Source organism: Anolis carolinensis, chromosome 2 (genome assembly GCF_035594765.1).
Source record: "Anolis carolinensis isolate JA03-04 chromosome 2, rAnoCar3.1.pri, whole genome shotgun sequence".
Taxonomy (NCBI): Eukaryota; Metazoa; Chordata; class Lepidosauria; order Squamata; family Dactyloidae; genus Anolis; species Anolis carolinensis.
The window spans coordinates 198731497-198757481 of NC_085842.1; the positions used below are offsets into that span (position 1 = coordinate 198731497).

Below are 25985 nucleotides of genomic sequence, written 5' to 3' on the forward strand. Positions count from 1 at the left end.
ATGGCTTCCCAAGTTTAAATAACTTTTGCCTGTCTCTACATTTTGTTAAGTGTGAAAATTACATAGCACCTAGTATAATTTAATAAGCCAATATTTCTTGCCTCTTTCGCCTCTCTTTCCCTGTCAGAGTGCTTGCTCTAATTATTTTTTGTTTTTGTTTGTTTGTTTGTTTGTTTGTTTGTTTGTTTGTTTGTATTGCATTGTTGATCTAGGTGGTAAGTTGGGGATTTATTGCTTGGAATGTAGCCATAGTCTGGGATGCATTTTTAACCATCATTGTCTGTTTCCTAATTATAATTCAGTGTTTCAGCTTATAAGCATGTGGCATGATGTTATTCCAAAAACTATTTTACTTATGCTTGTATGTATTACTAACGTATATACCTGGCGTTGTCCTGGTGTAATTGAGACTGCCACCCACTTATTTTCTCCCTTCTCCAGCTCAGAGAAGGTCTACCTCACAATGTTTTTCGGACAACACTCTTTTTAAGTGGTGGACAGGCTCTCTTTGTGACTCTTCCATTCCTCCCTCCCTCCCTCCCCCTCATATACTGGTTATCTTTCTTTCCCAGTGACATCACTGAGGGCCACTTCACCTAGCAACAATCAATCCAATGAAATCAGACTTTGTGGTGCAAATAGGCAAACAAACATACGCACACACCTACATTGACTTATTCTATTATTCTATTACTTATTTTTAAAACTCCTATGCAATTTTTCATTTTTAAACAATATCAGAATAGTTCACAATATGGAACACAATATGGAACCAATTTTAGTGGTTAATAAATATATTGTATTGATTAACCCTTAGGCCATATCACCTAATTTTAGTGGCTGAATTATAGGAATGCATGCATAAAGAAAGTCCAATTGTTCCATTTGCACTAGGATTTCGGACAAATATTTAAAAAGAGAGAGGTAGCTTTTAGAAAGGCATGACCTTTTAGAGATCATAACATTTTGGAAAATCATTTTGGAGAAAAATGGCATTCACAACCATTTGAAAATCATAACCTTTTGTAAAAGTATGATCTTCCAGAGAAGAGCCAAAAACTCGTTTGAGTAAAATCTTCTCTTCAGTGGTATATAAGGTATACAAGGCAATTTGGCTTTCAGTTGTTAGGCTGATAACCTAATTGCTTCTGATCTGTTAGGAACAGAAATTATGCCAATGCACAAAATATAGCAGTTCTTCAGAAATGTTATTTTCAGTGCCCCAAAACATCTACTCTCCCATAAAATATTTTGTTTCTATATCAGGCTCTCAAGAGACAAAAATAAAGTAAACTTCGTTAAAAGTAAAATATCTGGTTTACTCACAACCTTCATATATTCAGCATACAGGTACATAACTTGTCAATCAAATTACAGATAGGTTTTGAAGTGGTTTCTTTGTGCAGATAACACAGAGCATCTTTCTTATAATCAACAGCAATATGAATTTGCTGTTAACAGTCCATAGCCTAATGGCATCTCTGTCTTCTAAAGTGGAATCTGAGATCTGAGCAGTCCCAGATCTGATCATGTGGTCTGCAGTCCCTCCCAAAAACTCAAGGAACATAGAACAAAAGGAAAGCTGAATACCAAAACATGCATATACAACACAGTAAGCAAACAGAATCAGATACAAAACAAATTACTAGTGGAGGCTTGAAGAAGGTTGCTATTTCCAACAGCAGCATGGTATAGTAGATTGAACTATGAATCTAGAGACCAGGGTTTGGCCATAGGAACCCATTAGGTCATTGGTGGAGTTATACACCTCAGTCCTTGAAAACCCCGTGATAGGTTCGCCTTTACATCACCACAAGTGGAAAATGACTTGAAGGCACACAACTGCAATTTTGCTGTGGATGTCAGGCTTAAGCAGAGAAACCTGAAAAGTTACTCCAAAGAAAAAAGAGAGCCCCTATTACCATCATTCACTTCCTATCTCTTGACTGTAAAGCAGTCTTTTAATTAATGAGAATTAAAAAATCTATAAATGTAAATTGGAAAGAAAGAATTAGAAAAAGATCAGCACATGTAAATGAGAAATCTTCTCCTCCCCAACACACTCTTTGTGACTTTTTTTTTTTGTAAAACTCTTTTTTGGAAGGGTGTGTTACATATGCAATTTCAGCATGTCGATTTGAGGCTTTCATTCTAGCAAAATGATACCAGCTTTTTTGTGGGAAGACCTTAATGTTTTTGCAATGCCTGCCAGTTCTGTAAAGCTCTTGGAGAGCTGTGGATCAAATGCCTGTGCAATTTCTAAGATTCATTGCCACCATTATACTTGTTGGATTGCTTATTCACCAATTCTTGCCTTCCCAGTAGGGTAGCCTGTTTATGCTGATTTGTATTTTAAAGCTGTACTCATGCAGATATACTTACAAAGAATGTCCCTGGGACTGCTGCTCACAACATGGTTTCTAACCTAAAGGGGAGAGGATCCATTAGAGCATTTCATATAATATATATTTTAAAATAGCATCTGTCCTGTTGCTTCCCGTTCAAATGCATTACAATTTCTCTATCTTGTTTCTTTCAGAACATTGGCAAGAAGATGTCTTGTCAAGAATTCATTGCCAATCTTCAGGGAATGAATGAAGGCAAAGATTTCCCAAGGGAACTCTTGAAGGTGAGACACCTCAATCATTTTCCATCACTGGAATACAACTTCAACTTTCAGCTTTAATGATTGGCAAGAGGATGTTGCTTGTATTTTTCTGATTTTCAGTCGTTTCTTCAATGGTAAACAATAATAGAGTGCTAGAATGCTGAACAGGTAGGGGAATCTACACTGTAATTTCCTGTAGTTTTGCACTGCTTTAAATGGCATGGCTCCATGCTATGAATCTTTGGAGCTGTAGTTTGGTGAAGTACCAGCACTCTCAGAAATGCTACAGAGCTTCTAAAACTACAGCTCCCATGATTCCATACCATTGAATCATGGCAGTTGAAGTGTTGTCAAACAACATTAATTCTACAGTGTAGAAGGATGCACTCTAGTAAAAGTTAAAGGTTTTCTCCTAACATTAAGTCTAGTTGTGTCCGACTCTGGAGTTTGGTGCTCATCTCCATTTCTAAGCTGAAGAGCCAGAGTTGTCCGTAGATACCTCCATGGTCATGTGGCTGGCATGACTGCATGGAGCGCTGTTACCTTCCCACCGGAGCAGTACCTATTGATCTACTCACGTTTTCAGGCTTTCGAACTGCTAGCTTGACAAGCTGGGCTAACAGTGGGAACTCAGCCCACTCCCCAGATTCAAACCGCCAACCTTTCAGTCAGCCAGTTCAGCAGCTCAGAGGTTTAACCCACTGCACTATCAGGGGCAATCTAAGACACGTCAAATTATCCTGAAAATACTATCTTGTCCTTAGGTGATATTCTCTGAGTAAAGGAAATTGGAGACTACAGGTAGGCAGCATCTTTTGGGGAGCTGTATACCTGCATCATCATCTGGCAGGCAGCATCTTTTGGGGAGCATTAAAAGACAGTATATATGTGATGGTGGGCTTCAAATCAGTGAAACCATTCCTCAATCCACAGGTTGGCAAACACTGGTGTGTAGACCCTGCACTGGTCTTTCAAGGGTGGTGGGTCTGTTTTGATATCATTGTGTTTATAAGAAAATGAATACAAACATTTGAAATACCTCATTGCTGTGTCATTCTGGGCAGGCTTTAGAGGAAATGTGTTTGGGGGCCCTCGTGGCATCCCTTTCAGATCCCACCATATTCTCCATCCTCATGCCAGTACCACCATGTGAAACCTAGTCCTCTAAAAATCTCAGTGATTCGGCTGCAAATGTAATAGCAAATGGTGTATCACAGAGGAGAATACAGAAAGGCCTGGAAGGGGTGCGGGGACGTCAACAACTTGCAGTCCAAAATTGTGTAGCCATGCTTTAGATTTTTGGGGTTACTTGTTTATCAGGAAGTTTGAAGGAAATAAATTAGAATTCGGTGCCAGCCTTTTGTTTAGGGTTGCATATATGCTTTGTTGTTTAGCATTGGAGCCTGAATACAACATAGAGATATGCCAGTAGCTCCCAGGACCATAGGTTGTGTGCAGGCAGGTATAGCTTGTTTTTGCCCAAGAATGATCCTGTCTGGATTGGATTGTGTGATAAGGCAGAAAGTTGTCTAGACTTATTTGCTGAATACTCAAGGCCAGCAGTTGAGTTGTGTATTTATGGTACAAGGTTTTTCGGTGAACTTGAGAATGGAGATGCCTTTGGGCCTTTACATTTGAATGGAAGATATAATTTGAAATCAGGACATGCTGTACAGTACACATTTTCCACCTTTTTTGTGCTTTCATGCTTGGTGTATGTGCATTCATTCAATTTATTTAAGCAGCTGCATCTGAATAGCTGGTGAAATCTCAATCTGAAGAGCAGAACATTTTCCATTGTCAGTCCTAATAAGAATGTTTCTCTTTCTTTTGTCAGATTTACTTATGCAGGAAGCAGTAGTTGTTAGTGAATTTGTTTTACAATGGGAGCAATAGAAATATATATACGAATGTATCTGGAAGCTGGTAACCCAAGGAAAGAGAGGTGTATAGTAATTTTTTACTCTTTTTGACCTATTCTAGAGCCCACACTAAATCAGCCAAGACTCTCATAGTCACCCTTTGAGAAGTGAGGAGAGTTTAATCTAGAATATATTTTATTGGGTGTCATCCTGGACTCCAGTCCCCAATAAGTGGCTAAACTAGGAAAACAGGATTAGAATGAGGGATTCCTTTCCCTATTCATCTGCATGCCTTCCTAGAAGGGGCTTTCTGTCTCTACTCCTCTTTTCTTGTTTGCTACTATCTCCTTTCCCATCTGTTGGTGTAGCAATGTGATCTTTGAGGTATGAGGTAACTCCTTCTCTCTTGCAATCATGTTCGGGCTTAGGCTTTGACTACATGGTTGGCCTCTATTTTCCTTCTCTTCTGCCTTTTGTCTTTTCCTGTGAGGAAGCATCTTGCCATTCTCCATGCAAGATGTAGCTGCATGTGTATTTTTTTCTGATAACTTTACCTTTTGTCTTCCTTAGAATATGAGATTTAGAAAGTTAGTTAGCTCCAAGAACTTTCCTATCCAGAATGTATTTCTTTTACTTCAATAAATACTTGTGAACTTATATTTTTGACTCTGCCATCCTAAGCAACAGAGGCTTATCTCAGCTCACAACACGTAAGTTTCTGCTAGTTATGGAATGTGCTTCTAGCACTCTGCTATATTTTTGGTGGAATCACCCCAAGAGAGGGTTATTTTTTGAGTGTAACCACTCATAGATTCCCAACAATTTTCCTATCTTCTTGGGCAGTACTGAGGAAAGAAGTCAGTAGCAATGGATAAGCTGTTTTTCTGAATTACTGGGTTGCAAGATGATACATATCTACAAAGAGTGCTATCAACATGAAATCTTTGGAAAGCTCTGCTTTTGATATTTGTCACATTTTTAATATCACCGTTTCACAATCAATCAAAAATATTTTGAACAATTTTCAACCTGCAAGTGCTTATAGTTTCTTTAGAGCAGGAGAAGGTTATATTTTGGACTGGAAGTTTCAGAATGCAAGGCAAGTGGAGCCTACTAAGGTTCTGACTTAAAGATGTTCCATCTAGTTTTTTTCAGAAGATAAACCAGTGTTGTTATCTTTAGGCTGTAGGGGAATATCTGCTGTTAGGCCTCAACAGACTCAAAAATAATTTCTAGCCAAAGCAATTTGGAGCAGAAGGTTCAGTCTCTGAGAGAGGTTACTCATTCTTCTCCCCAGCTGCCTGTTTCCAAGCTTGTACTTGTTTCTTTCTTGGCTTCTGGCCTAGACAAAGGATGTGGGGATTCTTCAAGCATGCGTTTTTTCAAGCTATTGGCTCTGCTTGTCTGTGACCAAACAAACATTAGTTGACGTTGACAAATCAGCTCATTTTTAACGCTGTCTTGTAGAGATGCGGTGGAATGGCCTCAGACTCTCTAATTACAGGCTGTTATTGATCAGATCGATCGCAAGCCCTGTGTTTAAGCAGTTTGCTTAATGTAATAAGTTTCCACTTCATTCCTTTCTTTCTGGTGTATAACTTTTCCGTTACTAGGTAGTATTCTTCTGTGATGGCATCCCAGACATGTCATTGTCTTTCCAGCTGCTGAAAATGAATTTGCCGAAAATAAATCAGTACCTGCAAGTGGAGTGAAAATGAAATATCTTTGTTGGCTTGCATTTTCAGCTACAACAAATGTAAGGTGAAGCTGTTGTAGTGAATCAGAGATCTAGCTGATTTTTTTACAGAGGGAAAAATCACCTTCATTTTGGATTTAACCTGGTAGTCTTTTAAAACAAAGTGAGAGGAGTATCTAAGTGTGTTATTTTACTTAGCAACCACATTTATGTCCTGCTTTTCCTCCAGAGAAGTCAACACAACAATGATACTACAGGGCATGCCAGTGTGTGTGTGAGAGAGAAAATGCACGGCCCAAAATCACCTCATATGTTTTGTGTCTTAGAAAAGACCAGGACATAGATCTTCCAGGTCCCAGTCCAATGGTAACATTGGTTCTGACTCTTCTAACATTCCTGAAGGTATATTCAAGCTTCCTGTGAAAAGCCCCTCTTCAGATTATGCAAAAAAGGGACACATTTAATGTATTCACATGGGACCTCCATAGGATGACCCGCCCCCACTTCAGTTCATCTTTGCATTGCGTGGAAAGAGCCTTGAACTACAGTGTGAGTTCCTCTTGTGGCTTCTTGTATTATATTTATATTGCCCAAGAAAGAGGTATGTTACCATGTTGTCTTGTCTTGCCCCACTTTTTTACCATATTCACCTGCAATTGCAGTATATTCCTGAAGTTGTGATAGAAAGCTCACATTCCGCATGAGATGCTGAGAGATGTTGCGAGAGATGTTGGCTTTCAGGCTGGATGTCTTTAAGGGACAATTGAAAAAATTCAGAGAGGATAAAGCTGTCAACTGCCTACTAGTCCTGAAGCCAAGCAGGATGTCTTTTGGAAAGAGTCTCAAGTCTATCTCTTGCTTATTAGTTTTCCAAGAGATTCCCAAACTTTGAAATATCAGGTGTGGGTTAGATAGGCCCTTGGGAACATCCAGCTTCATTCTCTTGGAGTGTGTTTGCTACCATTGGATAATGTTGGTTGTGTTTGTGTGGCCTTTCCTAAATGGTATCTATCATAGAAGATGACTTACATACGTATGAAAATCTAAGCTTTCCACAAGAGTTGTGACAGGTGACGTACAAAGCTATTTTTCCGAATGCATAGGGTTTCCTTTCAGATTGACTTCGCAGTTGATGAGTCCACCAGATGGCACTGTGCCACTGCCGTGACCGCCAAATGTTGTGTTGAACTCTTTTTATCTCCTGTGGGATTAGAGACACCCACCACCTGTTATTAATGATAAAACAGGAAGTGTGGAATAGTTTGTATTTCTGAGTCATACGTTGCTCTCTCTTTCTCTCTTATTGAGTTCTTCACTATTATGGAAATATATTTGAAGGGAAAAAATATAGTCCAATATGTTTACCAAGGTATCCGTGTTGGTGGTTATGATATTGGGATCGTCTAGTAGTAGCAATAGTATTATTAGTAATAGGAGTGCTGAGAAAACATCTAACCAGGGTGGCCACACAGATGGCATTTTATCTGCCCTTTGATGAAAATATGTCCTTTCATTTGTCCATAATGCTATTTTGTTGGGAAAAGCTTGAGAAGCCTCTCTGTGTGTTTTCCGAAGAAGCATCCCTCCTGCATTTTCTTACCTTTCTCAGTCTCCTTAGCAGATACATATTCATCCTTCCTGCTTCCTCCCTGCTAAACCCATCAGGGAAGATGTGGGTCGGGAAACCAGTCTCCAGCTTGTATGGTCTACCAACTTATTGGCTTGCTTGGTTGCATGGCCTTTACAGCTGGCAATGGCAGCTGATGCCTCCCGTGTCTATAGGACAGAGAATCCGTTCTGCCCTTTAGGGCAAACTTTAGAGTATTCAGTACAGTTCAGTTCAGCAATTTATTACAGTCTATGACCAGAATATATGGAAAACTTTAGAGTAGCAATCCAAGGTGATGAATCTGTTTTGCAGATAGGGTTCAGTACCCTGGATAGCTCCTTTAATAGTTAATCTAAAACCAATACTGCATTCACCACATCGCTCATATGGGAGCAACAACAACAACTTTATTCTTATATCCCGCCCCATCTCTCCAAAGGGACTCGGAGCGGCTCACATGGGGATGAAGCCCAGCAATATACAATAAAATACAACCAGATAAATACCTTTAAAACAAGACATAAAATCATAAGCATAATATAAGATCGGGTCTCTTCTTCTCTTACAACCATTATTATTATTATTATTATTATTATTATTATTATTATTATTATTATTATTATTACTACTTGAAACACAACAAGATGAGTCCACAACAGACACTCTGCTGGCTATTGTATTGGATCACGTCGGACACTTCCCAAGTTTCTAGGTCTGTGTGATGTATCGGCGAATAATGCGTGAAGAACCCAGTAAGGTGGCCTCCTACAGCTGGCAGGTGGGGATTTTGACAGTGCCGATTGTGTTCAAGTGCAGGCCAAGGCCTTTAGGCACTGCACCCAGTGTGCCCATCACCACTGGGACCACCTTGACTGGCTTGTGCCAGAGTCTTTGTAATTCAATCTTTAAATCCTCATATTGTGTCAGCTTTTCCAGTTGTTTCTCCTCAATCCTGCTGTCACCTGGAATTGCAACATCGACAATCCATACTTTGTTTTTAACACGATTGTCAGGAGTATTGTGTTCCAAAACCCTGTATTATTATTATTATTATTATTATTAACATTGAGGCTGGGTAGCCATCTGTCAGGGATGCTTTGCTTGTGCTTTTGGTGCACAGAGGCAGAAGGGGGTTGGACTAAATGGCCCAAGGGGTTTCTTCCAACCCTCATTATTATTATTATTATTATTATTATTATTATTATTATTATTATTTATTGCTCGGTGGCCAATCATAGTCCAGCCCTCCAATGGTCCGAAGGATAGTGAACTTGGCCCCCTGTTTAAAAAGTTTGGAGACCCCTGCTTTAAAGCCTCTGTGAAAGCAAGAAGAGAGGACTTTGTTCTCAAGGAGACCATTCCATAATTGTGTCCAGCACACACAAGAAGCCTCTGTTTCAGCTTATGTACCAGTCATCTTTTGGACACTGATGGTAAAACATGGCCAGGTCAATATGGACAAGGCAGGGATTAAGAGTTTGAAAAGCTAATGCAGGCATCATGACCCAAAGTATGCCCGAGTGAAATGAGTAATTTGAAGTTGCAATATAATTTGCCTTAACTGAAAACAAATAAAGAGGATACTGACAATCATGACAACAATTTTGGAAAGTTTACGGTGTTTTAGCCTTTTCTCTTAGGCTGGGGTTCCTAGGACAGTCAATCCTCTTCATCAGCTGATAAACAACTTGGGAAGAAAGCTCAGTTGATACCAGTGAAAACTTCTCTTTAATATAGACCAATAGGAGTGTGCGCGCATGCTAGCATGTGTGTGTGTGTGTGTGTGTGTGAGAGAGAGAGAACTAATGGATCAGCATTCATGTTGCGGAAGGCATCATGAGATATAAGGAGAGTACAAAGATGCTAGAAGGCACTGTTTTCTCTCTATTACCACAGCTGTCATATTCTGTTCTGTCTATGGCTTGTTTTTTTTTTCTATCTGCTGCTGGTTTTTAGACTTCAGAAATTTGCAGGTAGGACTCTTTGGCATGGTACTTGATTCCTTTTCGTAGTTCGAAGGGCTGTCATACTACTTGTGAACGGCATTGAGGCACTTTGAAAAAAATGTTATCTGTAGGTTTTGCAAATGTCATCTTCACTGTTCCAAAGTGGGCCTTTGCTGTTCGCTGTGGGTTTGGTTCCTCTGTGGATATCCACATTTGTGAATGCTGAAATCCCATGGTATACAATTGCGTACTAAAATGGTGTCCCTTATATGAAATGACAAAATTAAAATTTGCTTTTTTGGAATTTTTAACTATTATCAAACCATGGATGGTTAAATCCATGGATGCAGAGAGTCAACTGTAAGCCTGATGGTCAGATTGTATTGAAAGTAATTTTTAAAGTAGAAGTCATGTAGAACAGCAAATACATTCACACACATCAATCAATATTATCTTACTCACCTGATTCAAAAATAAAATACTCTAAGATCTCTTTCAAAGCTTAGAGAAATGTTTAAAAAACATAACTGATCTAGAATCGCAAAGAAATATATTTGAGGATTGTTTTCGCTTTCTTTTGTAGTGACTTGTAGAAGGTATCAATACGGGCGGGGATTGCATAGTTTTTATCAGCATTGAATTTTTGCCAGATCTGTAAGCCGCCTTGAGTCCATTCAGGTGAGAACGGCGGAATAGAAATGACAAAGATAAATAATACTAATGTCTCCTATTAACACAGGAGGCTGGACAGAAATGGGGATAAATAAAGCAACCTGATTTTTAAAAATAAAATCCATCATGGCTTCCATCACTAATATCTAGATGATGCTCTTATTATTATTATTATTATTATTATTATTATTATTATTTATTTATTTATTTATTTATTTTATTATGACACAGCAAACAAGATATGCTGGATTTCGTATCACAAAATCACAAGTCGAACACTTCCCAAGTGTCTAGGACTGTGTGATGTATTTTCGGATGATGCGTGCAGATCCCAATAGGGTGGCCTTTTGCAGTTGGCAGATCGTGATTTTGTCAATGTCTATTGTTTCCAAATGCCGGCTGAGATCTTTTGGCATGGCACCCAGTGTGCCACTCACCACCGGGACCACCTGCACTGGTTTATTATTATTATTATTATTATTATTATTATTATTATTATTATTATTCCAGACCTTCTTATTCTCTTTGCCTGATTTCTATGCTCTCAAAATTAGCTCTTATTAGAACAGTTGAATCTTCCATGGCTTCAGGATGAGTACAGTTAGTTTCTCAGGAAGTTATCTCAAACCATATGTCACCAGTGGCATATGCCTTGCAAGTGCAATTCACATACGGTTGTAACAAAATCCCCCACTGCTTATAATATAGTGTAGGTAGTTCTGAGTGTGCTACACTTGCATGACATTTTGAAAAGTATCACTACCTAATAGCTGTGGGGATACGCAAATGTTGTTTTGGTGTGTTTTCATCCCTCTTGATTTCACTTGGTTTAATAATCACATGCAGCTGAGCATAAGATGTTAAGATCCCAAATCTCCAGGTATAATGTTTACTGTTTGCTTAATGCTCATATAATTAGAGTTGATGCAAAAAGATATGTCTATCACCAGCAGACATATTTGTGCCTTTTCATAGAACACTTTTCACATCCTCCATCATAGTATGGTAACATATGCAAAGAAACCTTTCATAAAAACCAATGTCTGAATTATATTCCTATACAGCACATGTGTCTGTGTTCACATGTACATGTTACTTTTTTCTGGACAATGTAGTAAGGTTCAGAATGCAGAGAGAAGGTGCTACTGTGCCTAATAATGTTAAAGCTTTTAGTTCCTATTGTACAGTAAATTGGGAAGGAAAGAGTGTCCTGTATCTGAAATGGAAAAAGGCAGAGAATGTTGGAGAGAGTGATAAAAATGGAAGTGCGTCTGCCAGAGAAAGGGAGAAAGAGATAGCAGATTGCAGTGTGCTCCTGATGAAGTGGATAATGATGTGGATGCAATGTAGATGTACTGAGGGAATGAGCTGTGCGAAATAAGAATATCTTGTTGGTTTTTAATGTCGGTGTCTCTGTGACAGGGAGTGAGCAATAATAAAACACATGATACATATTTCATACACAGTTGGCCACCCATATCCATGGATTCAACCATTCACAGCAGAGCATATTGATCAAATCCACAAATAATTCAATCTGCCATTGTCTGTGAATAACCAAATCTGCTAAACTGGGCAAAAATCCTTTTTTAAAATTGCACCCCCCCCCTTTTTATGTAGTGTCCTGCGTCTCTAACCCCACAAAAGTGTGGGGCTTATTGTATGCCAAGTAGCTGTAAGAGATGACTTTTGATATATTGACCTTTAATATATTTGCAATATATTGTACAACCATAATGTATTGCCTTGCCTCCATTATTGAACATGCCATTGTGTCGACCATTGGTTACTGGTTAGGCTGTTGTCGAGTTATACTATGATTTTATATTTTTTATGCATCAATTTTATCATACAGTAGAGTCTCACTTATCCAACACTCGCTTATCCAACGTTCTGGATTATCCAACACATTTTTGTAGTCAATGTTTTCAATATAACGTGATATTTTGGTGCTAATTTTGTAAATACAGTAATTACAACATAACATTACTGCGTATTGAACTACTTTTTCTGTCAAATTTGTTGTATAACATGATGTTTTGGTGCTTAATTTGTAAAATCATAACCTATTTTGATGTTTAATAGGCTTTTTCTTAATCTCCCCTTATTATCCAACATATTTGCTTATCCAATGTTCTGCCGGCCCGTTTATGTTGGATAAGTGAGACTCTACTGTAATTTGAAATTTATTTTTATATTTATTTACTACATTTATATCCTGCTCTTCTCACCCCGAAGGGGACTCAGAGTGGCTTACAAATCAAATGAACATACAATATATTAGCATAGCACAATATAAGCATTAAATTACTATATTGTACTATAACATTATATAGTAATATTATTAGTAATATTACATTTAATATATAATTAATATTACTATATTGTATTATTAGTAGTATAATATTGTATTTTATGTTGTATTTTGTAATATTGTATTTTGTGTTACTGTATTTTATTGTACATTACTGCGCTTGGTCTCCATGTAAGCCTCCCCGAGTCCCTTTGGGGAGATCGGGCGGGATACAAGAATAAAGCTGATGATGTTGTTGTTGTTGACTTTTCTCATTGTAGTGAGATTCCTTTCCACTCAGTTTCTACAGTGAACCCTCTGTATCCATAAGTACTTTACCTATGGGTTGAAAATACTCTCCCTAAAATATCCAAAAAGCAAACCTTGATGTTGCCATCTTAGATAAGGGATTCCATTATTATGCCACTGTATATAATGGGACTTGGTCATGTACGGTAAGGTAAAGGTTTTTCCTGACGTTAAGTCCAGTAATGTCTGACTCTGGGGGTTGGTGCTCATCTCCATTTCTAAGCCAAAGAGCTGCCGTTGTTCGTAGACACCTCCAAGGTCATGTGGCCAGCATGACTGCATGGAGCGGTACCTATTGATCTACTCACATTGGCATGTTTTCGAACTGCTAGGTTGGCAGAAGCTGGAGCTAACAGCGGCCGCTCCCGCCGCTCCCGGGGTTTGAACCTGGGAACTTTCGGTCTGCAAGCTCAGCAGCTCAGCGCTTTAACACACCGGGGCTCCTTGTACATGTACACTAGGACCATCTTGACTGTCTTGTGCCACAGTCTTTGCAATTCGATCTTTAAATCCTCATATCGTGCCAACTTTTCTAGTTGTTTCTCTTCAATCCTGCTGTCACCTGGGATTGCAACATCAACAGTCCATACTTTGTTGTTGTTGTTGTTATTGTTTGGATTTGTGTAGTTTGAATTTGTGTAGTTTGAATGAGAAGGGAAAATTTGGTCTAGGATGACTGGAAGTTAGATATGTGGGATGTATGCTTTTTACTATCCCATACTTTATGCAATTTGGAGGCCTTCATTATCAACTTTCACAGTTGTATGGGATTCTGGGTTTAGATTGTAGGAGAAGAGCTTTTGGGGAGTCATATTCAGAGTTTGGAAGCCTTATTCTTTTGGTCTACCATACACCAGTAATTACCTTTATTGTTTATCTACTATCTCCAATATATGTGGCATTTCCCAGAATTTCATAAGCAAAGCAGTATGCTACCCCCAAGGTAATTAATACTGTAAATGTCGATAAAACAGATCACAAAGGAAGGGAGTAGAGGAAGAAAGTTAAGTTACTGAGAGAAATATGAGAACTGATGTAGTTATACATGAACTTCATTTCAAAGCAACTAAGGTGTTAAGCAAAGGGCTTACAGAAAAGGGAAGAATAACTTGGATGAAAGAAAATGTTTTCGAGAAGGGCATTCAGGGCATAAGAAGCAGCAATGGTACATGGAGAAGTTAGTGTGTTATAGTGATTCATGTATTATAGGGGTCCTCAGACTTTTTAAGCAGAGGTTCAGTTCATGGTTCCTTAGACTGTTGGGAAGCCAGAATATAGTTTGGGGGGGAAAATGAGCAAATTCCGATTCACACTGCAAAAGTGCATATATCTTATTTGTAGTTAAAAAAAAACCCATGAAGGAATAATACAGTATTTACAATGAAGAATTGTTTTAATCAACATAAATTTAAATGATTTCAACCAACAATAGGCTCGAGTTGAGGCTATTGATGGTATTCTGTATTGTTTTGATTGGTTGTTTTTGATGACTATGGCATTGAATGCTCACTTTTCCCCACCTCCTGCCTGGTTTAAATTAGTCTCAGAGGAGGTGAAATAATTGAATATGAATAGTATAAATCAACTGCTCATTCAGTTGGGTTTTCACAATGGATTAAAAGACGGGTTTATGAAACATATGGTGCTGTGCACTAGTCATATTGCTCGGATGACCTTTGTGGCTTCTGTCCTTGACTTCACCTGTCTGCCTGTTAGTTGATGCATTTTAAGTTGGCTTAGTGAGTTTGGCAATTGCAGGAGATGTATATTTCTAGAAACAGTGCCTTTATCTCTGCCTACAGCACTCCAGCTTGCGAAAGCAGAAGTAAAAAAAGCAGCTGGCCAGATTATATTGTTACAGCCAGGTTTTTCTGTCCTGTCCCCTCTCACTATCTTCCAACCCAGTAAGCTTTTGCTTTTGAACTTGGAAAGAAAAAGTGTTAAATAGCAACGTAGGCACTGAAGCACAGTCAGTTGCAAGTGATGCATATGCATTTAAGGAGCTGGTTTTCTCTGTAACAGTATTATTTCTATATTGCTACCTATGCCTAATGATATTTGAAATAGTTTTCCTTGGTATAATGCTATTCCTATCCTATGACAGAGCTTTTTTTATCGTGCCAGAAGCAAATTGAGGCAAGTGTTCAAAGACGTTGTCCAAGGGATGCCCAGATGTGTTACCATCCTGTGTGGGGCTACTCTCATGTCCCCAAATGGGAAGCTGACAGATGGGAGCTCACCCTGCCTTGCAGATTGGAACCGCTAACCTTCAGGTCAGCAGTTCAGCTAGCACAAGGGTTTAACACATAGTGCTACTGTGGCTTCTATGGCAGAGCTGTGGGAATTTGATCCTTTTACACATTTATACATAGAATTCAGATTCCATAGGTTTTTTTGACTTTAGCACCCATCAGCCCCACCTGAATGGTAAGGGATTGTGGGAATTTTTAATCAAAAAACTTCTAGAAGGCAAGAAAAATCCCCACCCTTGATGTATTGAGAAGTTTACTTATCTTTTTCATTATCTGTCTTACTTGATTAATTTTTTAAAAAATCCCAGATTTTTCAAGTTACTCTATTTACCTGGTGTTGTTTGATTAGTCTGTCTTTACGTCACATTGTTTTCCCTTTAATCTGTAAAGACACTGACATTTTTATTGTGCTTGTTATGTTACAATTGTGTTGTTTTTATTTTACTCCCTGTCTTGTTATCTAAGGTTCACTGCTTTAGGCAAATGTTTATAAATAAATGAAGCCACTCTTTTAAACATGCAGGAGTCATTCCCAATTGACATCTCTTTCTGCGTATGTATTTTTTCCCATTTAAACTCTGGGGTTTTTAAAATCAGTTTGAAAATGTAGCCAAGATCCTGCATTAGAAGATGTATGTGCATCATATGGCTACCTTTCTGATGCTAGCTCCCTGCAACCCACTGTGTAAACAAGACAGCCTTTTCTCTCCAATGTTGTTATTCCATGGGGATAAGTAGGGATATTTTTATTTAGCTGGACCTGCTGCATCAGGCATCTTCAGATACTTCCAGAGGTCCTTAGGACATCGCTTAGAATAATGTCCTTTCAGTTCTCTCCGATAAAGAAATGCCATATACACTCACATAAGCTGAAAGGTGTCCAGAGGAGGGCAACTCAAATTATCAAAGGTCTGGAAACCATGTTGTATGCAGAGCGTCTTAAAGAACTGGGTCTGTTTAGCCTGCAGAAGAGAAGGTTGAGAGGAGACATGATAGCCATGTATAAATATGTGAAAGGCTGTCATTGCTTAGCTAAACAGTGATCTGGGCTGACAGTCAGGAGCTCACTCTGACCCGGGGCTTTGAACTGGCAACCTTTCGGTTGGTAGATCTTATTTCTGCTGGTGATTTACCAGCTGTGCTGAAGCCTGGCAAATTACAGGAAAGGAGATCCCACCTGAACATTAGGAAGAACTTCCTGACCATACGAGCTGTTCAGCAATGGAACTCTCTGCCTCGGAGTGTGGTGGAAGCTCCTTCCTTGGAAACTTTTAAACATAGGCTGGATGGCCATCTGTCAGGGATGCTTTGATTATGCTTTTCCTGCATGGCAGGGAGTTGAACTAGATGGCCCATGTGGTTTCTTCCAACTCTATGATTCTATTATTCTATATGAATCTAAAAATTTTAGCAAGAAAAATGGATCAACTTAACCATAGGTCAGTGTGAGTACTGTGCCTAACTCTTACCAGAAAAGAAACCATCTGAATAAGTGGGAAAAGGCTTCGTGTATCCCAGGAGTACTTAAAAAAAAAAGCACCAAATATTTCTACTCTTTCAGCCACAACATCGCTTCTGGTTTTTTCTAAAAAAAAAAATCCGTGTCAGGAGTGACTTGAGAAACTGCAAGTTGCTTCTGGTGTGAGAGAATAGGCTGTCTGCAAGGACGTTGCCCAGGGGACATTTTGATGTTTTTGCCATCCTTGTGGAAGGCTTCTCTCATGTCCCCGCATGGAGCTGGAGCTGATAGAGGGAGCTCATCTGCACTCTCCCTGGGTTGTATTCGAACTGGTAACCTTCAAGTCAGCAACTCAACCTTCAAGTCTTCAGTCCTGCCGGTACAAGGGTTTAACCCACTGTGCTACTGGGGGGGGGGCCTCCGGTCTTTTCTAATGTTTGGGTGGGAAAGGCATTGGTGCTTTCCCCTCTCCACAGAGTAACCCTCAGCCTGTCCACGGGTCATATCAAAATCAATTGTTTTGATCTCAGACCTGCCCTCGACTTATATAGTAGTCATTTGGGAGGGGAATTTGGTTGTTTTGTGGTGAAAACAAAATTCGGACCCCTGCAATGACAAAAAGTGAGTTACAATGATATCAGTCTGATTTTATTTATTAAAAGATGCTAGCCATTTTGGCCCCATGTCCATTTCCACACAGACCAGTAAGGATGTTTCCACATGTAGCTCTCTCATTTTGTGCAGTATTCTGGTCTGAACTGTGCTTATCTATAGTGTTTTATCAGCACCGTATTTTGTAGTTTTGTTCTGGTTTTGCAATAGTTTATATTTCAACAAGATGAGCAGATTTTCAGATGCCAACCAAAGATCTCGAATCATGGGTGAAACATGACAGAATTCTCTCCTATGAGATATCTTCGTAAGCTTATACAGTGCAAGCATACTGTATTAACTTTATCTTGAGAGATTCTTTAAAATTTACTCTAGTTCTGCAGAAGCCATGTTGCTATGCCTGGCTCCCACATGTACAGAATACTGAGAGTTTCTGGAGAGGCAGAAGTGGGTATTGATCATGGAATATATTGCATCCTAGAAGGGATATTGTTAGATTTGCTGAGAAGCCCCATAGGACAGATTCCCTTCCACATAATGGGTACATTGAAATGTTATCCAAGCTATACTGGAGTTGTGTTAAAGCTTTATCTCAACTTTCATATGACTAAGGTAAAAGGTAATGGCCCCTTAAATAGCATTTTTTGGGGTTTGTAGGAATCTGTGATTTCAAGGAAGTACAAAGAACTCGGTAAATCTTTAGATATCGCTCTAACCATCATAAGCTTTGCATTGTGTGTGTGCCTTCTAGTTGCTTGCTGACTTATTTTGAATTTATTAGGGTTTTCTGATGCAAGAAATACTCAGATATGGTTCTGCCAGTTCCTTTCTTTGAAATATATGCTACAGCGCCTGGCCTTTATTAACAGTCTCCCATCCAAGTACTAACCAGAGCTGTCCCTGCTTAGCTTATAAAGTCAGACAGCATCTAGTGTCCTTAGCGTCTTCTTTTCTCCTTTAACACTTCTCCCCTGATACTGCTTGAGTGAAATCAGATAGATTAAATTAAATGCTGTAAATCTGCAAGAAAAAACACGAACTTAATTTGAGTTGTTTCCCATTTGCACTTTAGAGATTTCCTTTTAAAAATGAGGGGGGTTACATTAATTGGCTTTGCTATTAAAATGCTGACATACAACTAAATAGACACAATTTACTATACAGGGGGGGTATAATTTAGCTATGTTTCATATCATAAATAGACAGAAAATTAATGTTTTAGAAAATGGACACAAGCGATTGCTTATTTAGTAGATATTTTTCTTTCTGCTCTGCGTCAGACCTTTGAAAAGGATGAATAGAAGTGATTTACACACAAAAGGCAGCATGTATTTTATTTCAAAATAGAGATTTCTGTTCATCTCTTTCAATATGTATTTGTCTATTACCTGTCTGTCTAAAACAATGAGTGAGACCAGCAATTGTAGCTTAAGTGCCCAGAATTTTCCATTAGCTAATACTGAGAAACTAAGATAATTTGTGAACCTGGTTAGTAATAACAAATATTTGTAATTATGCCAGCAAGAGAAATTTCCATCATACTTAATTTCCACCATAATTTGCAAATAAATTCGTGAAAAATCAGACAATGAGATTTTCTGGATGTGTTTTCTCATGCTGTCTCTCATAGTTGAGGTCTACCTATGATGTCAATTACAGACCTCTTTCATCTTTTTAAGTGGGAGAACTTGTACAATTGGTATCTGACTAAATACTCCCTCCCTCCCCCCGTATATAAACCCCACTAGCCTAGTTTCCAGCATACATCACGACCTCTGAGGATGTCTGCTATAGATGTGGCCAAAACATCAGGAGAGAATGCTTCTGGAACATGGTCATCCAGCCCGGAAAACTCATGGCAACCTAATACTTTTCTAGTTAAAATATTGCCCATCTTTGTAGTATTGGGGAAGGGGAGAAAGATAGAGTTCTTTCCTACCTTTGTCTTCTCGATGTTTTTACTTTTGAAAATATTGTAAGGTATTGGTGTTTTTTACTGATTCTATTTAACCATCTAGCATTAGGCAATATCAGCTAAATTAGTTAGCATAAAAACTATTATATTTTTGGGGTTGTTGTGTGTTTTCCGGGCTGTACGGCCATGTTCCAGAAGTATTCTCTCCTGTCGTTTTGCCCATATCTATGGCAGGCATCCTCAGAGGTTGTGAGGTATATTTTTTCCATGTGAACGAAAGCTACACTGTTTCTGTTGGGTCAAGGCTGACAATTTTTACTAGCCTGAACGGGAATCAAGCAGAAAAGACAGCTCAGTATGGATCAGAATCAAATGAACAGTGTAATGATACGGTTCCCTGCAGTTCATAGCTCTTCCTCCAAATCCCTGTAGTCTTGGAGCCTGCAGACATAAGGTCTGACTCTTAAGAGTTTGTGCATGAAGTAGACAAAAGATGTAGTGCACCAGAATCAGAGAGTTCGATTCCAAGCCCTTGGCAATGCTTCATCATTTAAAAAATCTACCCATTACTAGGAGGAAAAAAAATGCTCTGTTCATTGTTCAGTCTGGAGACGTAGATAATAGGAAATGTCAGCTACCAAATGTTTCAGTGGTTCACTCTGAGTGTGAAATGTCCTCAAGCGGAGACATGTACTTCTCACGATTAAAACCTGTGAACCACTAATACAAGGGATATCACTTCCAAGCGTAGCAGGAATTGTGGCATAGCAGCAGTTTCTCAATGGCTCCGTTCCCTCCCTCCCCGCTCTCAAATTTCCAAAAAGTATCTCTTGTATCAAGCTTGAGCCAAAGACATATTTTTAGGTTTAAAGCTCATTAAAATCAACCTAAAGAGAAGAGAAGCGCAGAGAGGCTGAAGTGGATGTCTTGTTTGCAAGAGAATTGTGTGGGAAGTAGAGAAAATTGAGATTTGATGTAAAAACATTGCCATTTGGGTTTTACAGTGTGCCCAAAATGTTATGTCAGTAACAAAATTTATTAGATGAACATTTTGGGCCAAGGTTTGATTTGAACTAGATCTTGCTTAGAAGTGAAAAAAAAAATGTTACTGACTTATTTTTCCTAACTGAGCTGGCCATCCCTTTTGCCAACTCTCCCCAGCAATTTCCTTTTGAAAGCCGCAGGGAGGTATTTATCTCATTTTGCTGTCATTCTCTTGTGCTTTAATGAAAGATTTGTTTATTTGTCTCTTGAAGGGCTGTCTGTCACAGGCGGTCTCCCTGCTTAGACCCTGCAAAACAAACCCGTGGTTAAAGAGAATTAGTGATTTCGCGTTTGATCCTGTCCACTTATTTCGCATGCCTAAAGGGAGAAAGTGAACAAGCTTGCATTCTCTTCCTTTACATAATGCAGGTCATACTGGGAAGGCTGCTGTGTATATAACTGACCTAGAAAACGGCGTTCTGTCTGCTGAACAAAACCGTAGGGATTGCATATGTTACGCTTATCTTTAAGTACCTGCATTGGTTTCCGGTTGATTCGGAGGCTCAGTTTCAAAGCAGTCTAGTCCCTGGAGGAAATGCTTTGGCTCATCTGCTCCCCAGTGTTCACTGAGAGCTTTTGGGGAGAAATCTTTTGTGCCTCGTTTTGTGAGTTTGGGAAGATGAGACCTCTCCACCAGATGGAATGGACTGCAGATTGAAAGAACCAGGACTCACAATCCCAATAATGAAGGATGCTCAGAATTGCAGTCCAGCGACATCTGTAGGACTGCATGATTCCATTATTTGGTCTAAAGTAGGGCAAGTGAGCTCCATCTCACTTGCTGATAAACTGCAGGTCCCAATTCAAGGTGCAGGTGATGACCTATAAAGCCCTATACGGCTCAGGCCCTCCCTATCTTCGTGATCATATCTCCCTTTACGAACCAGTGCGGACTCTGAGATCTGCCAGGGAGCTCCTCCTCTCGCTCCCACCACCGTCACAAGCACGGCTGGTGGGGACGGAGAGGGCCTTATCGTTGGTGGCTCCCCGACTCTTTCTGCAAGGATCTAAAAATTTGGTGGTTCCTGTAAATTTTTGAGCAGGATTAGTCCTAACCCCTCCCCCCTCGGGTTGTTAACTGTGACTCTTCTCAGCACTTTACCCACTTCCCAGCCCTATGATATTCTGTTGCACTTGCCTTGCCTTGCACTTTATAGTTGGCCTTGCCCACTCTGAAACCCTGGTCATTATATCTGGCCCCGCTGATGGAGCATTTTGTAACTGTTTTTTTTAAATTGTGGTTGTTTAAAATTGTATGTTCTTGTTTCATGTTTATTATTTTTTATTATGTTTAATTGGTTGTATGGTTTCTTTGCTATGTTGGAAACCTCCCTGAGTCCTCTCGAGGAGATGAGGCGGGATATAAATGAAGTTTTTATCATCATCATCATCATCATCATCACCATCATCATCATCTCAGTTAACTGCATCTACAATGAATGAATGCAGTTTGACTCCACTTTAATTGCCATGGCTCAAAGTTATGGAATCATGGGAGTTGAAGTTTCACAAAGTCTTTAGCCAACTCTGTCAGAGAGGGCGAGTGTCCCAGCAAACTTCAACGGCCAAGATTCCATAGCATATAGCAATGGCAGTTTAAGTGGTGTTGAACTGCATTCATTCTACAGCAGGGGTCCTCAAACTCTGGCCCACGGCCCACCTGCGGCCTGCTGTGCTTTTTGTGCACAAAGGCAGAAGGGGGTTGGACTAGATGGCCCAAGGGGCCTCTTCCAACCCTGTTTATTACGGTATTATTATTATTATTATTATTATTATTATTATTTTATTATGACACAGCAAACAAGATAGATATGCTGGATTTCGTCCCACAAAATCACAAGTCGAACACTTCCCAAGTGTCTAGGACTGTGTGATGTATGATGTATTCTCAGACGATGCATGCTGATCCTAGTAGGGTGGCCTTTTGCAGTTGGCAGATCGTGATTTTGTCAATGTCTATTGTTTCCAAATGCCGGCTGAGATCTTTTGGCACAGCACCCAATGTGCCGATCACCACCGGGACCACCTGCACTGGTTTCTGTCAGAGTCTTTGCAGTTCAATCTTGAGATGCTGATAACGGCTGAGTTTTTCCTGTTGTTTTTCATCAATGCAACTGTCACCTGGGATGGCAACATCAATGATCTTTTCCACAACTGTGATGTCTGGTGTGTTTTGTTCCAGAACTTTGTCAGTCTGGATTCGGAAGTCCCACAGTATCTTTGCGTGCTCATTTTCCAATACTTTTGCAGGTTTGTGATCCCACCAGTTCTTTACTGCTGGGAGGTGGTACTTGAGGCATACGTTACAATGAATCATTTGGGCCACATTGTTGTGCCTCTGTTCGTAGTCTGTCTGTGCGATTTTTTACAGCAGCTGAGGATATGATCCATGGTTTCATTGGTTTCCTTGCACAGTCTGCATTTTGGGTCATCAGCTGATTTTATTATTATTATTATTATTAAAAACACAACAAGATGAGTCCACAGCAGACACTCAGTTGGCTGTTGTATTGGATCACACATCGGAAACTTCCCAAGTGTCTAGGGCTGTGTGATGTATTGGTGAATAATGCGTGCAGATCCCAGTAAGGTGGCCTTCTGCAGCTGGCAGCTGGTAATTTTGTCAGTGCCGATTGTGCTTAAGTGCAGGCCAAGATCTTTAGGCACTGTACCCAGTGTGCCAATCACCACTGGGACCACCTTGACTGGCTTGTGCCAGAGTCTTTGCAGTTCATGACAATAATTATTATTGTTATTGTTAATAATAATAATAATAGTTGTTGTTGTTGTTGTTATTAGGTAGCTATCTGACAGTGGTGCTTTGTTTATGTTTTGATGCAGAAAGCCATTGAGCACTTTCTGAAGGTGTTTCTTACATAGGAAAACCTGGAAGCCTCCCTCACTTTTCACATTGGGTCAGAGAGACCCAGATCACTGAGTTGTTAAAAAATGGCCTAGTAGTAGTGGCAACTGTTTAAGTGCATTCATCTAGAGTTTTCAGTTACTATTTTTGTTGGGTGTGATTTTGATTTTCTTTAAAAAATCTTGTTTATTACATTTTGTATGCTTTTAGAAGTTTTAGAAACTAATAAATAGACTTGGAGTGTTCAGTAGTATCTGAGTCACACACTACTTAAAGGGAGGGCTAGTTCTTGAAAGTGGTAAATGAGGAGAAAATCCCTGTGATGTAGTAGAGGCAGACCTCACAGAAATAAAGTGCCTGCAGTTTTATCTTCCACTCCCCTCAGATGTCTTTCATCTCTCCCAAGTTCAGCTGCAGTTTTTTTTTAGTAGCTTGAAATGGAGGATTGATTTGTTGTGAACTATCGGCTAAATACCCTAAGGGCAACAAATCCTGTCTCATCTTGGAAGCCAAGCAGGGTCAGCCCTGGTTAATACTTGGAGGTGTAACTCTAATGAATCTCCAGGTGCTGCAGGCTATATTTGAGAGGAAGGAACTGGCAAAACCACTTCTGAGCATCCCTTGCCTAAGACGACCCTATGAAATTTATGTGGTTGCCATAAGTTGACAGGTGACTTACACAAACATCACCTAAATACTCAAGGCACCAGATCCCATCATATCTTGGAAGCTAAGCAAGGCCAGCTCTGTGTAGTACTTTGATGAGTGACCAACAATAAATGCCAAATGCTATGTACGCTATATTTTAAGAAGAAGGAACAGGCAAAACCACCCCTGAGTATTCCTTGCCTAAGAAAACCCTATGAAATTCATCAAGTTGCCATAGGTTAATATAAAACTTGACAGGACATACACACACATCATTGCTTTAAAGCAAAGTATTTCAGCTTAGTTAACAATGAGTTAATAAAGCTTATTATTAGCTAAAAGCTAAAGGTTTCCCCTGACTATAGTCTCCTCGTGTCTGACTCTGGGTGTTGGTGCTTATCTCCATTTCTAAGCCGAAGAGGCAGCCAGCGTTGTCTGTAGACACCTCCAAGGTCATGTGGCTGGCATGACTGTATGGAGCACCATTACCTTCCTGCCGGAGCAGTACCTATTGATCTACTCACATTTGCATATTTTCGAACTGCTAGGTTGGCAAAAGCTGGGGCTAACAGCAGGCGCTCACCCTGCTCCCTGGATTTGAACCGCCGACCTTTCGGTCAGCAAGTTCAACAGCTCAGCTGTTTAACCCACTAAGCCACCAGGAATTATTATTATTACTATTATATTTATTTATACCAGGGGTCCCCAAACTAAGGCCCGGGGGCCGGATGCGGCCCTCCAAGGTCATTTACCTGGCCCCCGCCCTCAGTTTTATAATATAATATTTTATATCAGTTTTAATAATATAATATATTGTATATACATATGATATTGATGATAATCATATGTTATACAATATAAAGTAGTAGTAATACCATATAATAATATTAATTATATGTTATATATTACATATTATATAATAAGTATAGTGGTATAGTTCAATATAGTAATATATAATGCTAATATTGTGTTACACTTTCCATTGAAATTCTAATAGGTTTATGTTGGTTAAAATTGTTTTCATTTTAAAATATTGTATTGTTCTTTCATTGTTGTTGTTGTTGCACTACAAATGTGCAGTATGCATAGGAATTTGTTTGTATTTTTTTTTTCAAATGATAATTCGGCCCCTCAACAGTCTGAAGGATTGTGGACCGGCCCTCTGCTTAAAAAGTTTGGGGACCCCTGATTTATACCCTGCTTTTTCTCTCTACAAGGAGACTCAAAGTGACTTACATTAAAGGCATTTCAGTACAATTTAAAATCTACAAATATATCAACATTAAAACAGAATTAAATACCATGGGTATTAAAAAATTCAATTAAAATCAATACATACATATTGAAACCAAAAATCACAACAACCCTTGATGTAATCTTAAAAATAGCTTCTCAAATGACTTGCTGTTAGGTATAATTGAAACAGTTAGAACTAGTTTATATACATATGGAGTGGCATGCCTGCCTGCATTTTTGGACTCTTCTTTGGGTCATGGCTTTAAGGTACTGACGTAATGAATGCCTAAAATTCAATGGTGTGTTTCTAAGCTAAAACCCAGTCGATGTGAGCTTATATGATTAAGGGGTCTTTCAGATGGGCCCTATATCCCAGGATCTGATCCCAGGTTTTCTGTTTATCCCAGATAATCTGACAGTGGGGGCGCATATAATCCAGTTTAATGCAGAAAACCTGGGATCAGATCCTGGGATATAGGACCTGTCTCTGGAAGGGCTCTGGATCTTCTGCCAGTGTGCTGTCGAAGGCTTTCATGGCCGGAATCACTGGGTTGTTGTGCATTTTCTGGGCTGTATGGCCATGTTCCAGAAGCTTTCTCTCCTGACGTTTTGCCCACACCTATGGCAGGCATCCTCACAACCTCTGAGGATGCCTGCCATAGATGTGGTCGAAACGTCAGGAGAGAATGCTTCTGGAACATGGCCAGACAGCCTGGAAAATGCACAAGAACCCAGCTTTGCCAGTGTTCAGAAAGGTTCCCACCTAACCTTCTCCTTTACACACTACCTTTCTGTTTGATGAGATTTTATCTTTTTGGAGGAACATTCAACCTTATGAGCTTTTATCTATGATCTGAAGGGGAATGGTCTATAGTCTAGACACAACTTTACAACCTCATCTCTTCTCCGAGAGAGTTAAACTTTTAACATATTTGCAAGGACAAAGGAAAGTTGGTGATAA

General features: G+C 39.4%; 1 protein-coding gene across 7 annotated transcripts in view; it reads left to right on the top strand.

Annotated features, from left to right (window-relative positions):
- The window catches only part of LOC100556496 (PH and SEC7 domain-containing protein 3), a 251754-nt gene that overhangs the window by 110300 nt on the left and 115469 nt on the right, over positions 1-25985 (top strand). For all 7 annotated transcript variants that reach the window (XM_062971516.1, XM_062971518.1, XM_062971515.1 and 4 more), the window contains one exon: positions 2540-2629. In XM_062971516.1, coding sequence (XP_062827586.1) covers positions 2540-2629 — 90 coding nt within the window. The remainder of the gene's footprint in view (positions 1-2539; positions 2630-25985) is intronic.